The 18,986-nt window shown below is 34.0% G+C and overlaps 3 protein-coding genes across 5 annotated transcripts; all 3 read left to right on the forward strand.

Moving 5' to 3' along the window:
- Window positions 1-719: 719 nt before the first annotated feature.
- LOC122588254 (transcription factor RADIALIS-like) lies at window positions 720-991 on the forward strand. Its single transcript, XM_043760372.1, has one exon. The coding sequence runs from the start codon at window positions 740-742 to the stop codon at window positions 989-991; it is 252 nt and encodes an 83-aa protein (XP_043616307.1). The 5' UTR covers window positions 720-739.
- Window positions 992-8,790: 7,799 nt separating this feature from the next.
- LOC122588255 (long-chain-fatty-acid--AMP ligase FadD26-like) lies at window positions 8,791-10,692 on the forward strand. The gene has a single exon (XM_043760373.1). The coding sequence runs from the start codon at window positions 8,791-8,793 to the stop codon at window positions 10,690-10,692; it is 1,902 nt and encodes a 633-aa protein (XP_043616308.1).
- A 5,517-nt stretch (window positions 10,693-16,209) lies between these two features.
- Window positions 16,210-18,986, forward strand: LOC122588902 (zinc-finger homeodomain protein 5-like). 3 transcript variants are annotated; one of them, XM_043761121.1, is made up of 3 exons: window positions 16,210-16,503; window positions 17,261-17,797; window positions 18,389-18,986. In XM_043761121.1, the coding sequence occupies exons 2-3, from the start codon at window positions 17,287-17,289 to the stop codon at window positions 18,772-18,774; spliced, it is 897 nt and encodes a 298-aa protein (XP_043617056.1). In that variant the 5' UTR covers window positions 16,210-16,503; window positions 17,261-17,286; the 3' UTR covers window positions 18,775-18,986. The 3 variants fall into 3 exon arrangements, with proteins under 3 accessions (XP_043617056.1, XP_043617057.1, XP_043617058.1); XM_043761122.1 differs by having other exon boundaries at window positions 17,268-17,797; XM_043761123.1 differs by having other exon boundaries at window positions 17,355-17,797.

The raw sequence follows: 18,986 nt of genomic DNA on the forward strand, positions 1-18,986 counted from the left end.
ATCTTCACATAATTGTATAATGGATGATAATCTATGCCTCCACACAATTATAAACTTCAAAATTACACATAAGTTATTCAGAAAACATTCAAAAAACAATTTTCATGTAAAGAATAATAATCGGTTGGGCTTGATTTGAAAAGTTCTCAAAGGTTCTTGCAAAAAAAAGTTTCTCAAAATAACTTTTCAATATATATATATATATATGGGGGAGGGGAATATAAGGCTGTCGGGTATCTAAGCTTAGGTGTGGAACACTCACATATTGTTTTTTTAATCCATAAAAATCATGGGGGCCCATGCATTTATTCATTAAACAAGAAATAATAAAATATTAGTATGTGAGGGGTTCCACACCTAAGCTTAGGTGCCAGACAACCTTATATTCCTTTTTCCCTATATATATATATATATATATATTACATTGAATTTGATTACAGTACTACAAACAAAAGTAATGTAGTATAAACTACCCAAACTAAACAAATTAATTTGTTAAATTTGGAAGTAAAACACAAGGAATAACTTAAAGTTCGATCTTGATCAGTTCCACTACGGATTTCTAGATTAAAAAACCTTAATTAACCCTCTCATCTTTCTCCATTTTTTCCCTATAAATAGAGATACCAATTAGTTATGACATGCATCAGTTCTAATATAGTTCCCTAGCGCTAGCTCTTATTTTGTATTCAATATTGCCTTCTTTCAGATACCTATCTCTTAAAGAAAGATTAAAGCAATGAATTCGAATTCCACGTGGAGCCATAGGCAAAACAAGCTTTTTGAGAATGCCTTGGCTATCTACGACAAGGACACCCCTGACCGGTGGCAAAACATTGCAAAGGTAACCGGGAGGACTGTAGAGGAAGTGAAGAGACAGTACCAGTTGCTTGTTGAAGACGTGGAACAAATTGAGTCGGGTAAAGTGCCACTGCCAAACTACAAAACCAGTGGATCAGCCAATGTATCCTACCAGCTAGAGCCAAGGTAAATAAATTTCTGAATTTGGTTTCCTATGTATGAAACCGGCATGGAAATATGCATGTTACAGAGTAGATATAATATGGAAACCGATTAATGTGTCTAAAAAATAAGCCTAAAAGTATGCCTAATAAGGAGGGATTTACCCATGCCAAATTCAATGGTAAAAATTATGAAAGAGAAAATGTAGAATCTATGTGTCAAAACTTAAATAAATTAGACATACTTTTAGGCAAAGTATTGGGCATATTTATCATTATCCATATAATATAGGTAGAGTTAAGTTGTTATGTAATATATAACTCATCTATATATGGCTTTGTCTGAAGCAGGTTGCATTGTCTGAAGTTTCGATGAAAGTATTACCAAGTACAAAGAATATACGTACGCTGATTGATCAATAAAGCAACCCTCCTTCTCAAACTACTTTGCTCAAGTTCCATGGAACATGGAGTTGGTGCTTTTTATATAAAGAAAATTAATACGACTTTCGCAACTAATTTTCTAAAGGATGTTTGTATCATGCACTATTAGAAAACTGAACTTTACCGATGGTCAAACTGACGTTAATCCGTTGCTAAAGACTATATAACATTGTACATCTATTAGAATCTATTGTATGAGACATGACTGCAACACATACTAGTAATCTAGCTAGTACTTATCTTAGTGAAAGTGGTTTAATTTGGTCTAGATTCGCCTAGCTAGCTAAGAATTTATCTTAGATGATACATAACCTCATTTTCTGTTTCTTCATGCCTAATTACCACACTTAATTAATTATTAACGAACTCTGCATGCTATTGATCAGTAGTAAATCACAGTACTCCTGTGGCAAACCACGATCTCTAGTCCAAAAATGTAGTGAATAATCAATAATGCACACCATATATAAATTTGAGTCACACCAAACAACTTTGACTGGCCCGCTAAAATGGAAATAAACCTGACGTAAAATAAAGGACCACATTTTTTTGAAAGAGACAGATCTCAAAGGGAGAGAAGAAACAGCTAATTAATTAAGCAATTAAGGATGATAAGTTATCTTAATTATCTCTAGCTTGAACTATTACATTTTGGGTATGATCACCTTTCCATTATTCCCAGTGTGATGTCAATTTTGGAGGGATGTGATGTATTTGAACAGATGTGCCTCTTGGGCCAGTTTCAAAGTAAATCCTTTAATTATATATGCTAACAATTAACTTATTCTGTTTTAATTTGATGCATTGATACTCCACTTTTGCTCAAACATATGGTATATACGATAATGCATGTTGTGGTAACATTATACTAATTATAGTGTGTGGATATATAATATTGTGATCTCTCTCTAGCTAACTTGAAGTGCCACAGAATATGAATAAGATGGGTCCTCTCATTAGCTATAAAGAATTATGGAAGTGAATATTATATATCATGAACTGTTACACCACTTATAGATGATGACGCATTCGGAATATTCTTGCAGAGATATATATGGATTAATATAATTTATAATAGTTCAAATTAAATTACAACTTCCAAACGGTTGCCTGAGCCGGCATTGTTTAAGTTTGGAACCTTTTGTTAAAGACTTAAGCACAGAGTTAAGTTACTAGAAGTATCAAGCAATGTGGGGCAAAAATACAGACGCCACCAGCATGGCCAATTAAGAAATAGCGGCGGGCTGGATGGGAGTAACACAAAGCTATAATGCGCGCGGAAACACAGACCATAAAAATAAGAAATGTAGTAACCCAGCAGCTGGAAGATATTGATTATAGACGGAACGTTGTTCCTGAGGCTAAAACAGAGGCCAAAAAAGTAAGCGTCGCATGGACCAAGGGCAGGCCAATCTATACACATTTTTGAGCTTCTATTAGCTTTAGTTTGACCTTCTTTTTTTCTTTAATTATTATCAAAATTTTGCTTTCGATAACTACTACTAACTCATAGTTTTCCGACATTAACTTTATTTAAGTTACAGAGTTATTGTTTTAATTTCTACAATCTATAGTTTAGAAGTTAGATAGAAATGCCGTTAAAGAAAAAAGTTTTTCAAAAACAGTTGGTCTTTTTCAAAAACCATGTAAGCCAGCTGGTTCGGAAAAGTATAGAAAACTGGAAAAATTTCTTGAAGTAGTAGTTTTTTATTTTTGTTTTGTCAAAGGAGTTTTTAGGGAAAAAAATTTGTGAAACAAGGTGTTCCGGCAGTTCAACTGCCGGTCTCGCATATCTTAAGCGAAGCCGGCGTTGCCACTGCCGGTCTCGCCTTTCTTAAGCGAGTCTGTGGCTCCCACTGCCGGTCTCACCTTTCAGGAGCGAAGCCGTGGCTCCCACTGCCGGTCTCGCTTAAAGCAGGTAGCAGATGGTTGGTGTTGACTGCAGGCTCAATTATTTTGCTCGTGTATATATATCTCAAACCATATCTGTTACTTTAAATAAAATCCACATCTAAGTAAATACAAGTCGAGTTGAGTAGTCATTTCTCTGCCTCCTCTGCTCCCTCTGTTCGAACCACTCGAGACCGGCATTGGAATAAGAAAGGCGAGACCGGCAGTGGCAACGCCGGCTTCGCTTAAGATATGTGAGACCGGCAGTGCCACTGCCGGAACACCTTGTTTCACAAACTTTTTTCCCTAAAAACTCCTTTGACAAAACAAAAATAAAAAACTACTACTTCAAGAAATTTTTCTAGAAAATTGACCAAATTAAGGATTCTATATATAAATGGTTGTTGTTATCATTCATCTATTCAAATATGTATATATTGATAATTGATCGATCTACAAGGATTCTATAAATGGTTTTGAAAATTGCTATGTCCGTGACTTAATGTATTGGCAAATTAGTGACTCTGCTACTACTGATCTGATTCCACCTCGTGTTCTGCCAAATAAGAGATAGATAGATAAGAGCCCATATATATACCAGCTGGTAAATAAGTACAAATTAATGTTTTTACATTACATTTAATTAAACTAGCACTGATCCACCCACTAAAAATTAACCTGTTTCTTTTTTGCCAGAAACGTAACGAGTTACAAGGACTTTTCACTATTAATTTATCTTCACAAAAAGCCAATATCTACTCTCTTAGACCGTTACAGACACTGATCAGTTGGTTGAATGCATGTATATATGGCACTGATTATCAAGCCCTTAAGGACTCAACTTTTGTATATATACAGAAGCATAAATATATGCATATATCCACACATCATATATTTTTCCTCCTTAATTTTAGCTGTTTTTTTTTTATTATTATTTTCTAGCTAGCTAGCTAGTTTTTTGTTTTCTTGATTGAATTGAAGAAATGGCTTCGAGTTCCAACTGGACTTGGGAGCAAAACAAGCTGTTTGAGCATGCTTTGGTTACTTACGACGACAAGGACCCTGAGCGATTTCTGAAGATCGGAAAGGTCATAGGGAAGACTGCCGAGGAAGTGAAGATTCACTACCAAAAGCTGGTTGATGATGTCAAGGCAATCGAGGCTGATCAAATTCCGCTGCCCAACTACAAAAATGGTGACACTACCAGTGGATGCATGTCTTCATCATGATCAGAACATATAAATGACCATCAATACATTATTTGGTAATCGAGGCCTCGAGAGTATAATTTAGTATTGGCCGCGTACAAGAACGCCAATTAAATAAAGTAGTTCTTCCCCCTCATCGATCCTTTCTATTCTAATTTTTGCCGAAGATTGAAATTGATATCCATTTAGTGCTAATTTTTTTTTAAAATTCAAGTCATTAACAACTCAATTTTTTTTTTTAATTCTAGCTAGCTAGCTGGTGTCCTATAAGGTTGGTATTAGACCAGATTTGCATATTTACCAAATAATATGGTTAATTTTAGTACCTTACTTGCTATATGTACTGACCCTAGCTAGGAAATGGGTTGCTAAAACAGCTCACCTGAGCTAGAGAATACGACTCACTAAAAAAGATAGGACCGACCGGCCTTAGAATGCCGCAAAAGCATGGACGTGGTCTTTTCTAATTTTTTTTGCACCAGGCCAAGAATAGAACTATTAAGGTGGTCCAGGTTTCTTAATTTTGCTGAAGCCCACATAAAACATGGAAATTGTATATAAGCCCATAGTTAAAAAGTCCAAACACGGGCAACTTTAATTTACATGTTGGCTGTATGGCCCGTATGGGACCTAAGCCGGTTTTTGGTTTGGGCCGGTGTTAGGGGTTGGCTTATATATATATCGAACTTTTTTCTTTCTTTTTGAACGGCATATTAGATTTAGTCATTTAAATATCGAACTTATGTTTATTAAAATAAGTAGCTTATGATTTATCTTTATAAAGCTAAAAATTCAATCTAGTGTTTGAATGAACTTAAATATAATAAACTAAGTAAATGGGCTTGAATAAACTAATAAGCCCATGCTAATAAGCTTACCTAAATACTAAAATAAAGCTTATCTTACCTTTATAAGGAAATAAGCTAACACGACTATCAAATAAGCTATAACCCAAACACACCTAGGGGGATGTTTGATACGAGTGAATCAAAGAGAATGAAAATGTAATAGAAAAATGAATATAGTGGGAAAGAGAATGAGTATTTGGAAAGAAAATGGATTCCGTCGTTTGGTACAAGCAGAGAATAAATATATGAAACATACAAAATTTTAAATAAGTATTAAATTTAATAGATATAACATCATTAAAAAAATTTTTTTTTTTCCATTCCCATCTATTCTCTACAATTTATAAAGAATGGAGGGAATGAAATCGATTCCAACTTCTCCATTCTCTTTCGCATTCTCCATTACAACCAAACATGAGAAATTTTTCCCATTCTTTTTCCACCCTTTCCAATTTCCATTCCAGCCAAACACCCCTAAGGTTATATCAATAGGCGACAAATTTTTAATGAAAGTCTTATATATATAGTTTATGTAACTTTTGTTTAGAGGCGAGAAGAAATGCCATTGCTTAATCCATTAACTTCGATGTGTTTTTAGTTTCTTAGGCGTCTCCAAATGTTTTTCGTAAAATTTACTAGTCAAATGAGTTGTATAAGTTGTAAACATAATTATGTAAAATGTAAATAAGTTTAAGTTATTTGTTTTCGTTTCCCCGTTATGAAACTTACTCGTACAGTATACCTACGACACATATATAAACAGGGAACGAACCAGAGTGGTTTTTATGGGTGTTCGTTTTTTTTTTTTTGGTTTTATGGGTGTTATCGAACTGAATGATTTCTTTATGCAATAAATGAAATTTTTTAAAAAAGATTGGATTTTTGTTAAATATACTATGTCCGAATGATATTGTATAACTGACCCGCGATATATACCTTTACGACTAAAATTTGTGCACGCAAATATAAAAAATAAATGTTATTATCAATGGCTTTTAGATGCATGTGTAGAATCGATATAAAGCGCACGTCTTTTCGGTTCATCCGAAATTTACTACACCACTTTGCATCCATTTCATTTGCACATGAATGCCAAAAGCATCATTTAATTCAGCATATTTGGGAGATATATAACAGCAAGACGACAACATCCATCTGTAAATACAATTGTTTTCTACCTATTATTATTACTTAATAATACAATTTGGCATTGTTTGGGCTGGAAATATATCATTCTATCAACATGACCAATAACTGCTGAGATAATAACGTTATTATTTCAACTATTTTAGTTTTTTAACGTTTTTTTCAGAAGCGTACTATACTCATGGTGTAAAATAAACTATAAAAAAATCATTGTATTTTAGAATGTATAAACCACAAAAAGTAGTAACAATATATGTACACACAATAATATGTACTAAACGGTTAAAAATATTTTTACCGCAAAATTCAAAGTAACTACTACTACTACCATTGCAAATGAACCTAGCTCAACTCGCAGATGCATCCCTGATTTTTTTCATAGGTCCTGGATTTGACTCTTAGGAGTGACAACTCTGTAGGTTTTTCCCCTGAATCACCTGTAATAGCTTATGATTTACATCTCATAGTCTAAAGTACGTGTAAGATTTCACAGTGAGATGTTACCTGATATCTAATATACCGACTAACTATTAAAAAAACTACTACTACTACTATTTATCCTTGTTAAAGATAAAGCATATTCCATCAAGTATATACAACATCGTTTTCGTGTTTTTTTTCTTGCTTCTTGTTTTACCCTGTCCGTGTGAAATAATAATGCTTAGCTATAAATTTTATTTTGTCGTTAAACCTACTTTACAGAACTATTAAGTGAAGTAAAGTTTCGATCAGATTTAGAATACTGTCTACAGCTTGCAATTAATGAACTAATCTGAATGCTCAATATACATTATGAAGTAGTTCGTGATGGATCGGATAAATCTCAAATAGTATGAGGAACATTCAGTACAAAATCGGGTTTAATACATAAAAAGGTAACCTATTTACACAAATTTCTTATTAAAGGTAACCTATTTTGTTTACGTCTATTTAAAGGACCCTATTTCTAAAAATTTCCTAATAAAGGGTATCTCGTTAGTTTTTGACAAACGATGTCTGTTAAATGCCACATCACCGATGCCACGTTATCAGATTAGTTAACAGGGCAGTTGACTTTGACTAACTTATCCAAAACGAACATATATAAGTTAAGTCAACTGCCACATCAGCAAATCTGATGACGTGGAATCGGTGACGTGACATTTAACAGGCGTCGTCTGTCCAAAACTAACGAAATACCCTTTATTAGAAAATTTTTGGAAATAGGGTCCTTTAAATAGACGAAAACAAAATAGGTTACCTTTAAAAGAAAATTTGTGTAAATAGCTTACCTTTTTATGTATTTTTCCCAACAAAATCCGATATATCTTAATTTTTTCTTCTTCTTCTATTTCTTAAAAAAAACAAAAAAGGTCAAATTCGACTAATTAGAAACATGGTACAGAAAACCAACTCCATTTGGTGGTTGGCCAGGGGTATCTTCTAAATCCATTATGTGGGTCCCGGAGGTGAGTTTTCCCAAGGTCTCGGGTTTGAGTTTTGGGTTTCTCATCTCAAGGTATTTTCCATGAGAAGGGGGTTGGAAGTCTAGCGATTTGTTGGTTAAAATTGCCTCCAACACGTCTGAATCAAAACAAACTTTACACACAAAAACAAAGAAAAAAAAAGAAACATGGTACAGAATGTCAAGGTATTAATAATCAAATTTGATAATATTAATCTTGTTTTTTAGCATTAGTTATAACCCGAATTATAATATATATACGCTCTCCATTTGATTTGCCGCCAGAACCCTGGACCATGAATACGTACATTTATATATCGAGACAAAGACTCAAAGTCACTCGAGGATATACTCGGAGAATATTATCTAAAAAATCACTAAATATTTCATAATTCGGGTAATATTCTGGTGTCAAGATCGAACGTCTATTTTAATACTCACTTTTCTGTCTATGTTCATTTGTCTTGCATAAGGTGTATGTGTTTATGGGCTTATCCATGAAGCGACTAATTAATCCTTGAGTAATTCATTAATTACGTTTTTATACTTTTACTTATTTTGTAGTTACATTTTAATACCTTTAGCAATTAGCTAGGTATAACTGAAATTCACATACATTTGAAAAATACATGACAAATTAATGTGCCAAATCATTTAAAATTCTAGCAAAGCAACAAATAGCAGGGTGTTTAAGTAAAAAACCAAAACTAATAGACTCGAGATGAAATTAGAGAATATTAGATGCTCCTATAGCACAATATTAATTTTGAAGTTTCTGTATAAAAGCTAGTGAAGAAATCACTTGTTTCATGCACTACTACAACTTATAATTAGAGAAACAATTAAATATGAGCTTTGAGAATTATGACCCTTGTTTTCCGGACCAGCCAGTAGTTGATCAGTACCTCCCGGTCTGGGCTAACCTTCCTTCCTTCAGGTCCAAGCCGGCTTTCATTTGGGCCGAAGATGGTCAGTCACCCGGTTCATTAAAATGCTCCAGTCTCACTTACGAGGGGCTAAACAACTCAGTAGACTCGATATCCTCCCAGCTCCTATTATCCTTTCAAAGGGGCGACACCCTCGTTATCCTATGCTCTCCCGGGCTCGAGCTTGTGGAGATCTTATTTGGATGTCAACGAGCTGGACTAATGGGAGTGCCCATCATTCCTCCAAACCCAAAGTTTTCAAACGATGACCACCATCATCTTATTCGTGTTTTGTCTCAAACTAGGCCAAAAGCAGCTATTGCGGACCGAGGTTACATTGCAAAGGTCCATCAGTATATCAAATTTTCTCACCATGAAAACCATCTCGCTAATCTACTGTGTAAGCTCAGTTGGGTATCCATGGAAGATTTGAAAGATAAAAATGTAAGCTCAAGGTACAAGAGCTTACATTCATCATATCAAGGTTGCAAGCCAGATGAGGTGTACTTGGTACAGTACACCTCAGGTGCAACCGGAATACCCAAGCCTGTCTTGGTAACAGCTGGATCAGCCGCTCATAACGTTAGAGTAGCTAGAAAATCCTATGATCTTCATCCGAATAGCATGATAACCTCATGGCTACCCCAATACCATGATTGTGGGCTCATGTTTCTCTTGTTGACAATCGTTTCAGGCGCGACTTGTGTGTTGACCTCACCAAACGCATTCATCAAACGTCCAAGGATTTGGCTCGAGTTGATTACCGAGTTCAAGGCGACGTGCACTCCAGTACCCTCATTCACATTGCCATTGGTTATTAAACGAGGTCAAATTTTCAACAAAGATGGCCTTACTATAAACCTAAGGACCATGAAGAACTTGATAATCATCAATGAACCAATATACCACGATGCAATTAAGCACTTTGTGGAAGTGTTCAGCCTTTTTGGTCTGAACACTTCCTCGATTTCCCCATCATACGGGTTAGCTGAGAATTCCACTTTTGTCTCCACCGCATGGAGATCAAAAGTGTTGGGAATTGATTTCCCAATCCACAAAAAGCTAGTACCAAGTGCCCGCCTTAAGTATGATGAAGATGATGATGAAGATCAAATCAACATCGTTATTGTTGACGAGGAAACAAATGAACTCGTCAAAGATGGAATCGAGGGGGAAATGTGGATTGCTTCTTCTCCAAGCAACGCCTCCGGATACTTGAGCCATCCTTCTTTAACCCAAGAAATATTTCAAAGTAGACTAAAAGGCGGAAACTTCACCCATGAACGCTTCATTCGAACAGGCGATCGTGGAATCATAAAAGGCCCTGAAAGATTCCTCTTTGTAACAGGACGATGCGCAGACATTATTAAACATGAAAACGGGGTTGAAACACATGCACATTATCTAGAAACCGCAGCATACGAATCGTGCACGACATTACTTCGTGGAGGATGCGTTGCAGCATTTCAGATTGATGGAAATATGATCGCCATTGTTGCGGAGATGCAAAAGAGCAATGAGAAACAAGAAAGTATATTGAGAGGAATATGTGAAGGAATAAGAGCGTGTGTCTTAAAGGAAGAGGGCGTTCAAGTGGACACGGTCGTCTTAGTGAAAAATGGAAGTATTCCAAAAACAACATCGGGGAAGATACAACGATGGCTTGCTAAAGATAGATTCACATGGGGTAAGATGGACGTGATGATGGAGATGAAGTTCAATAAAAATGATCATGAAAACAGTTTCAAGAAATCTTTTGGAAAAAATCCGGTTATAAATCATCAAAGCGAAAGGAGAAAGATTGTATTGTATAGTAACTTATGAATATGTCTATACGAACTGAATGTAACATAAAGATAATTTAAGGTTTACCGCTCGTATACCCGATGGATTATCACGTACGATGCATTAGTTACTAAATTAGGAAATTAATAATAAAAGGCACTACTATTAATGTTATTGATTATTACTATAATTTCTCTATTGTTCTAAGTATAATTGTTTTTGTTGTTTTTTGATGAGATCTCATCATTTGCATTAACGATATCATTGGTTTTAGTTTACGAATACGGTTGTTAAAAAGACAAACAAAGAATTATGTTATTCGATTCTTGGAACGAATGGAATTATATAGATCGTTAATGTACAAATTACAAAAATCAAAGTCTACTTAAGGACAATAAATGGAAGATCGATCGTTATCAAACTCGATCTACTAAAAACAAAACTTCATTATATATGCACGTACTCAATGGTGATCATTTTACTTATTTTTTTTTAAGGATTAGTATTTCAAAATGCAATCAACTTTATATGAATTGTCATAGTGTGTATCAAACTTCAATCATGTACATTGTATGCAATGAACTTTTAAATCGTATTCATTGTATGCATCTGACCAATAAAAAACTTACATGTGGCAGCCTATATGGTTGTCACATATACGTGAGTACATATAATGCACAGTATTCAAAAGTTTATTACATATAATGCACATGATTGAAGTTCAATACATACTATCACAATTCGTATAAAGTTGTTTACATATTAATGTACTAATCTCTTTTTTTTATTGATTAACTAACCACTACAAATAATGTTGTATTTATTTACACTTTTAGTTAGCGTGAACAATTTAAATTTTTGTCACGCTTTTATGTTTGTACAAATAAAAGTATGTAAAAATTTTTTCACACTAAAAAGTGTGTATAATAAGGCGTTACAAAATAATTATGAAAGTTCACTCTAAAAAGTGTGAAATTTTGGTTCTACACACTTTTTAGTGTGGAAAAATTTACATACACTTTTTATTTCTATATATTTGTATACACAAAAAAGCGTGACAAGATTTTTAATTTGTTCACACTTACTAAAAGTGTGGACAAATGCAATATTATTTTTTAGCGAACTTTTATTATATTTGTATTTAATTTGAAACTCAATCTACATATCCATACGTAAACTAACAGATAATATGAGACTTTTTGCACATACACATGTACATGCACACATATATGTAATGAAATATTTCAAATAACGAAAGCCAACAGCAAACGTTATCTAATAACGTGTTAATTTATGCATTTGAACTCATTCAGGTATATATAGTAGTTGAGGTTATAAGATCAAATTCTACTTAATTACTATTTAATATTGAAAACAACAAATCTCTTTTTTCAAAACACCAAATTATATTCATTAACTATCCTTTTTTGAAGACTAAAACCATAGCGTTTGACTTCGTCAAACAAAACAAAACAAAAACTCCGCATGTAAATGTAATATGTAATGGGCCAGGTCTGTAATCTATAAGCTGGGCTAGTTGGGGCCTTAGACAAGGTCAAAAACCGCCAATGGCCAATAGACCCCATTGGTTTCTTCTTTGTCCAATGTATCATACATTTAATTTAAGTTTTTAATAAAATAACTTGTTAAGTCGTTATTAACATGTTACTAATTCATTGTTTTCATGAAAAAGGTGTTTCCAATGTATGTGCCAAATAACCTATATGCACATCTGATTTGCCATAAAACAAAAGATATAATGGTATTAGCTTTTCTTTTAAAAAAAAAAAGAAGAAACAATCAATAACGCTTTTAGGGACCTTTTGATTAATTTCACTTTATAAATGTATCACTTTAATTAACTTGCAGTGAATAAATTAATATAGTTCCAAGTACTCTGTAAGTTATTACTTCAACGTATATATAACACTGATAGAAAAGTTTATTGTATACTCCGTATTTGATTTGTGTATAAGTAAAAGTTAATGATTGGTGGGTGTTATGAAGCATCTCTGATATGATGTCATGAGCTGGGTGAAAGTAATGACTGTATATATGCGCAGGTGATTACTCACAGGCTACAGTTTACTGCATGATTTTTGTCCCTAGCTATACATGGGCCAATTCGTTAACTTCGATAAAAACTTATAGCTATCACTACTTTTCGTAATAAAAACATATAGAAAAACCTTATAAATATGGTAGAGGGTAACATCACTAGGTAAAAGTCAATACTGACAGGGAGCCCGCTAATTTATTTGTCAGATTTACCATTACAGACATGGGAGCCCGCACTATTAGCGGCGACGTCACCGCTAATAATCTTCCTGGTGGTGTTACCCTTTTGACCTGGTGGTGTTACGCTCCTCGATAAATATATATAGAGATTTAGTTTACTTACAATTATAAAATAAAATTTAACGCTGTATTTTTTTTTTAACATGCAGTTTTATTAACTAAAATAGAACTTCGGCAAGACACCGAAGAAACAAAGTACTTATAATATAAAAGAGGGACTCAAGGCCCATAAGTGCCACGAGAGGTTTAACTTCCTACCACGAGAGGTTTAACTTCCTACCACGAGTGGAGATCCAAGAATAAGAGACGGATACTATAGACTCAAACATCTCCTTACTCGAAGTTGCCCCCCCCCCCCCCTTAAAAACAATGTGATTCCGGTGTTTTCACAATGTCCACCACCATACAAAAGTGACCGCATGAATAACTTGTTTGTAGGTGCTGCGAAATTTGGTTTGCTTAATCCAGTCCAGAACCTCCATTGGTGTTGAAGAAGGCAAGTCTATTCGAAACCAAATTTACAGGTAAAAATGAAGTTCAGTAGCCACACTACACGAGGAAAAAAGGTGGCTACATGTTTCCACCTGCAACATACAAAGAGGTCAAAGAATGGAAGCAATATCTAATCCACGCCTACTCAGGATGAGCCTACTTAGGTTGAGTCTGGTCGGTATTCTATCTTTCATGACTCGCCATATGAAAATATTCACCTTCTTCGGGATCAGTCTGTTCCAGGGAGTATAAAATTCGAAAGTTGGGAGAGAACATTTGTCGATGAACACTCTAATACTTTGACGCTGTACTATCTGTTCCAAGGAGTATAAAATTCGAAAGTTGGGAGAGAACATTTGTCGATGGACACTCTAATACTTTGATGTTGTACTACTAACTAGAACGAGAAAGATGTTATAGTTTTAGTATATTATAGACCCGTTTCCTTATTCTAAAGCATTAGTATTCGTATCGTAATAGTTAGTTTATCCATGATCCAGGTCCAACATTTATATATATATATATGGTAACATTCCGGTGAAAATACTTAAAAATATTATTTTGATGCATTAAACGTTCATAAAACTAACATAGTGCTGAACTATTTATCATTATTTAAGTGTTTAATAACACATTGATCCGTCAAAATCGAAAAAATCACGTTTTTTTTCTTTTTTGTGCATCCATATTGGATGCATACCAATATGGATAATTTGGTATTTTCCAATTAAAGAGGTGGTATGGTGAGAAAGACTATTTAAGATCTACTTAGTGCGGGACCGTTTCGTTGTGCGATTAACACACATCATACGCGTTTGAGGTAAAATTCACTTGTTAAAAAAATAAAAGCGATGGATAATTTGGGACGATCAAGTTCTTTTTTGAAAAAATAAAATGGTCAAATGCTTTACAAGGTAGTTAAAATTAGGATAATATTAATTTGGTATTTTCCGATTAAGGAGGTGGTATGGTGAGAAATAGTATTTAAAATCTGCTTAGTGTGAGACCGTTTCGTTGTGCGATTAACACAAATCATACGCGTTTGAGGTAAAATTCACTTGTCAAAAAAATAAAAATGACGGATAATTTGGGACGATCAAGTTCTCTTTTAAAAAAAATAAAATGGTCAAATGCTTTACAAGGTAATTAAAATTAGGATAATGTTAAGATAGTTTCAAACTTTAGATGATTCGAATCCAAGTGTCGTACGGTGAGCTTCAAACAACAACTGTAAATTAATAAAAGATAATAATAATTTGAAAACGTGAAAGATGAAAAGCTGCCCATAACAAAACGTAGTACATTTATAAAGTTGAAAGGAGATAATTATATTCTAGATTGTGTGATTGAAGATAATGTAAAGGAATGGTGGGGTCATGTCAAATGAGAAAGAAAATCAAATAAGTTCGATTTTCATCATTGAATGTTGTCTTCGTTTATTTTGTATAACCGAATAAAATTGTGCATTTTATATTAACATGACAACCATTGATCGATATTGCAACATGTTATCGTTAAATTAACAAGACAACATTCAAAGTGTTCATCAACGAAGTTTATGTCTAAAAGAGTAGTAATGGTCATATAGTACTCACGAAATCTAATTAATGCTCTTTAAAGTTAACAAACTTACAATAATAAAATTTAAAAAACTATTTGGTTTGAATAAATTAAGATCAAAAGGGACGGGACGGTGAGGGATGGGTTTAGCATGAAAATGGAGTTGAGTTAGCCGGGTTAAAAGGGACCAATAATTAAGGGCCTTTTTTGTGAAACGGGGACCAATTTTGCAGTGTGTAGGGCCTCATCGTGGCCTTCTTTTTCCTTTTTAAATCTCAAAAATATGGCCACAGATTAATCACAAAACAAGCAATTTGAAATGTGATTGAATATTTAAGACAAGTATTTTTGCTGTATATGTGAAATATATCTAGACATCGATATGTTTCAATCTGCCAAATTTTTTTCCATATAGTAGTATATATTTCGTATCTAATGTTTAGGTGGAGTCGTGCCCACCATTACGGGTGTCTCATCGTTGGGAGAGGGTTGGCCGGATATATATCATTTTAATTTAACTTTTATTTAATTGTGTCATATATATTTTAATATAAAAATATGATGTGGTATGATTATTGTTAATAATATGATATGATTTGATACGATTATATTTTGGATATTATGCCACAATTAATTGTGAAGGTAAACATTCATAATTTAAGGAATATATATATCTTGTACGAATTAATTGTACGCGTAGCATGAGGTATAACTTTCACCAGGCACGAGAGAAACAAATAATTCCAAAAGTCCTGGTTTTTCTTTCGAGTACGTACGTTGGAGTTGCTATATATACTCCACTGATGATTTCAAATTGGCTTGATAAGCAGTTTTGCCCCATTTATACATTCATTCTCACATTACTTAAAAATTTTAATTTGCATCTACTATCTTTTGTTGCAGAAAATATTGAAAGACTAGTAACAATTAATTAAATACGAGGTATGTTCATTATGGGAAGGAAATTAAGAAAACAACTACTACTAGCTAGAACTAAAAAAAATAAAAATAAAATCGATCTACTAGATCGTTGGTTATAATAATAATAAAAATTCATCTACTATACTACTCCATCGATCTAGTTAGCTACACAATGAGCTAAATTTAACCCATACGGCCATACTATACTAGATAGATATGATGTACATATATAGGAGATTTGATCGAAAGTTGAAAGAAAACAAAAAATATATCATATTCTAAGTGTCATCTCTTGCTCTTGGGCTGTTTCCCACTACTCGATCGATCTCTTTCTCTTTCACTCTCCCCATATATCTCTCTTTCACTTTTTAATTAAATTAGCTTCACTTCAAGCAACCAAGCTGTCCCTTGTTGGAACCTCTGAAACACACACACTGTATATCCTCCCGATATGTATAGCATATCTAAACCCTAGCTAGCTAGCTAATTAATTCTTCCATTATATTCACAAATTAATTAAAGGTATATATGTGCATGCTAGCTTATGTTCCGGCCACTTCTTCTACTACTTATAAGCAGGTATATATAATTAATCCTTGTCTTTACCTTTTAGTTAGGGCACCATTCTAGATCTACACACATTTAACTAATTCTTTTAATATACTTCCGAATGATCTAAATCCGGTTTCTGGGTTTTGTACCTTTAAACCGGATTCAGCTCACTCGATCTTAGGTTGTGATATTCTCTCAATGTTTTCATAATTTCTTACAAATTTAAATATGTTTGTTCTTCAATTCCATCTTCAAACAAATGATGAGTTGGTTTTGATAACTAGCTACTTAATTATTTCAAGTACTTAATTAACTAACTTACAATATAGTATATTTTATATTGCTTTGACACATTTAGAAATCACATATGGATAGCAATCTTTTAATTTGCATAAGTGTATATATAGGTAATAAACTTATGATAGTTAGAAATGAGTTCAAACATATATTGAATAATTAATCAACATGATTTATAAGTCATATATATGTCAATCTTTGTTTAGTATACTAGCTAGCTACTTAATTATTTCAAGTACTTAATTAACTAACTTACAATATAGTATATTTTATATTGCTTTGACACATTTAGAAATCACATATGGATAGCAATCTTTTAATTTGCATAAGCGTATATATAGGTAATAAACTTGTGATAGTTAGAAATGAGTTCAAACATATATTGAATAATTAATCATGATTTATAAGTCATATATATGTCAATCTTTGTTTAGTATACTAGCTAGCTAGTATATGAATTTATGAAGAATGTTTTAATTAATGTTAGGGTTTAGTTAATCAAGAAATTACTTAATGGAGATGAGTAGTGGGACTGACAAAGAGATAAGAACACAGATATCTTCATCACTTGCATACAACAGCAACAGCCACCACTTGGTTCGTGAGCCAGCATCTTTAGAAACCATGGACCATGGATCAGACCCAGATGATCGGTTTGGTGGATCTGGAGCTTCGGTTACACCAATATCAGTCGGATCTAGGCTGTTGAAGTCACCCCTACATCAGCCGCCTCTAGTACGGTATCGAGAGTGTTTGAAAAACCATGCCGCAAGCAACGGAAGGAATGTCACTGACGGATGTGGCGAGTTCATGCCTTCAGGAGACGACGGAACCCTTGAAGCGCTCAAATGTGCCGCCTGTAATTGTCACCGTAACTTCCACCGCAAATTAGTAACTAATGCCACCATCCCAGTTGGACCCTTTCTTGCGCTCCCGCCTCCGCCATCACCATCCCCTTCATCGTTTTTCAACCATCATCCGAATTGGGCATCTTCCATCAATACTCCGAGGAGCGGATCTACATGTAAGGAAATCAACGTACCGATATATGTATATATACACTACTAGCTAGCTAGTCATAACATTCCCTATTTTTATTTTTGGTTTTCATAATAAAACTGTTGGCCCAGCTGGTCATAGGCACTTTCGGTTATACCTAAGATCTTGAGTTCGATCTTTAGGGATGACAGGTCTTGGGGTTTTTCCCTTCGAATACTTGTATAACTCATGGTCAACATCTCGTTGTCTAGGGTACGTGAAAGGTTTCACTATTATACTGTGAGATTTCCCTAATGTCGTATCCCCACTGAATGTTCGAACAAAAACATAAGTAACATATACTCGTAATTAAGACGTTCTCCAAAGTTGTTTTGGGTCTTGTGTTAACGTATAAAACGTTTTATTTTTTATCATAAGATTTAGAATTGAGGTATCCTGAATTTTTGATATGAAGGATACAAATTTTGTAGTTTATTTTTATGTTTTGAAAGTTAACAGTCAAACTTTGAAAAGTTAAAACATGACACATGTGGTGGGACGGAGGGAGTATCATTTTATGGGGAAATCTTTGTGTAAAACGAATAATATACGTCTCAAGCATAAATATATTTTCTAGATTCGCCACACCCAATGAAGATTGCAACGGGAGAAAGCGGTGGTAACATTAATGCTACGGGGGAATCTTCAAGCGAAGAGCTGCATTTCATCGCAGGAGGAGGAATGCTGCCATACGGAATGACAAAAAAGAGATTCAGATCCAAGTTCACTCAGGAACAAAAGGAGAAAATGCTGGAATTTGCAGAAAAAGTGGGGTGGAGAATACCAAGAGAAGATGATCCACAGGTTCAAAGTTTTTGCTCAGAAGTTGGAGTTAAACGACAAGTTCTCAAAGTCTGGATGCATAACAATAAAGCCGTTTCAGCTGGAAAGAAGCAACAGCAGCAGCAGCAGCAGCAAGATTCCACTATTGATGATCATGAAACAACGTCGACTATTGATTGATTGATATGATTGATTGATTGGTTGATAATGTAAGGTACATGCAATAATCTTCTCTACGCATAATGCAGTAGAATGTTGTAGCTAGCTAGTTAGCTACCTAGGTGTAGTGTATCATATTGTATGTGCTTTTAATTGTGTTTTCTTTTTATATATGTTCTATTGTGATGATTTTATGGAGTTCGAATCTTTATCTATACATTTTGTTTATTAAA

This window comes from Erigeron canadensis, chromosome 2 (genome assembly GCF_010389155.1).
Source record: "Erigeron canadensis isolate Cc75 chromosome 2, C_canadensis_v1, whole genome shotgun sequence".
In the NCBI taxonomy this organism is placed as follows: domain Eukaryota; kingdom Viridiplantae; phylum Streptophyta; class Magnoliopsida; order Asterales; family Asteraceae; genus Erigeron; species Erigeron canadensis.

Bases quoted from the DNA above. Each gene is read 5' to 3' on its own strand.
- LOC122588254 (XM_043760372.1), top strand. From the start codon at position 740: ATGAATTCGAATTCCACGTGGAGCCATAGGCAAAACAAGCTTTTTGAG.
- LOC122588255 (XM_043760373.1), top strand. From the start codon at position 8,791: ATGAGCTTTGAGAATTATGACCCTTGTTTTCCGGACCAGCCAGTAGTT.
- LOC122588902 (XM_043761121.1), top strand. From the start codon at position 17,287: ATGGAGATGAGTAGTGGGACTGACAAAGAGATAAGAACACAGATATCT. The intron at 17,798-18,388 runs GTAAGGAAATCA...TATATTTTCTAG, and splicing joins TCCGAGGAGCGGATCTACAT to ATTCGCCACACCCAATGAAG.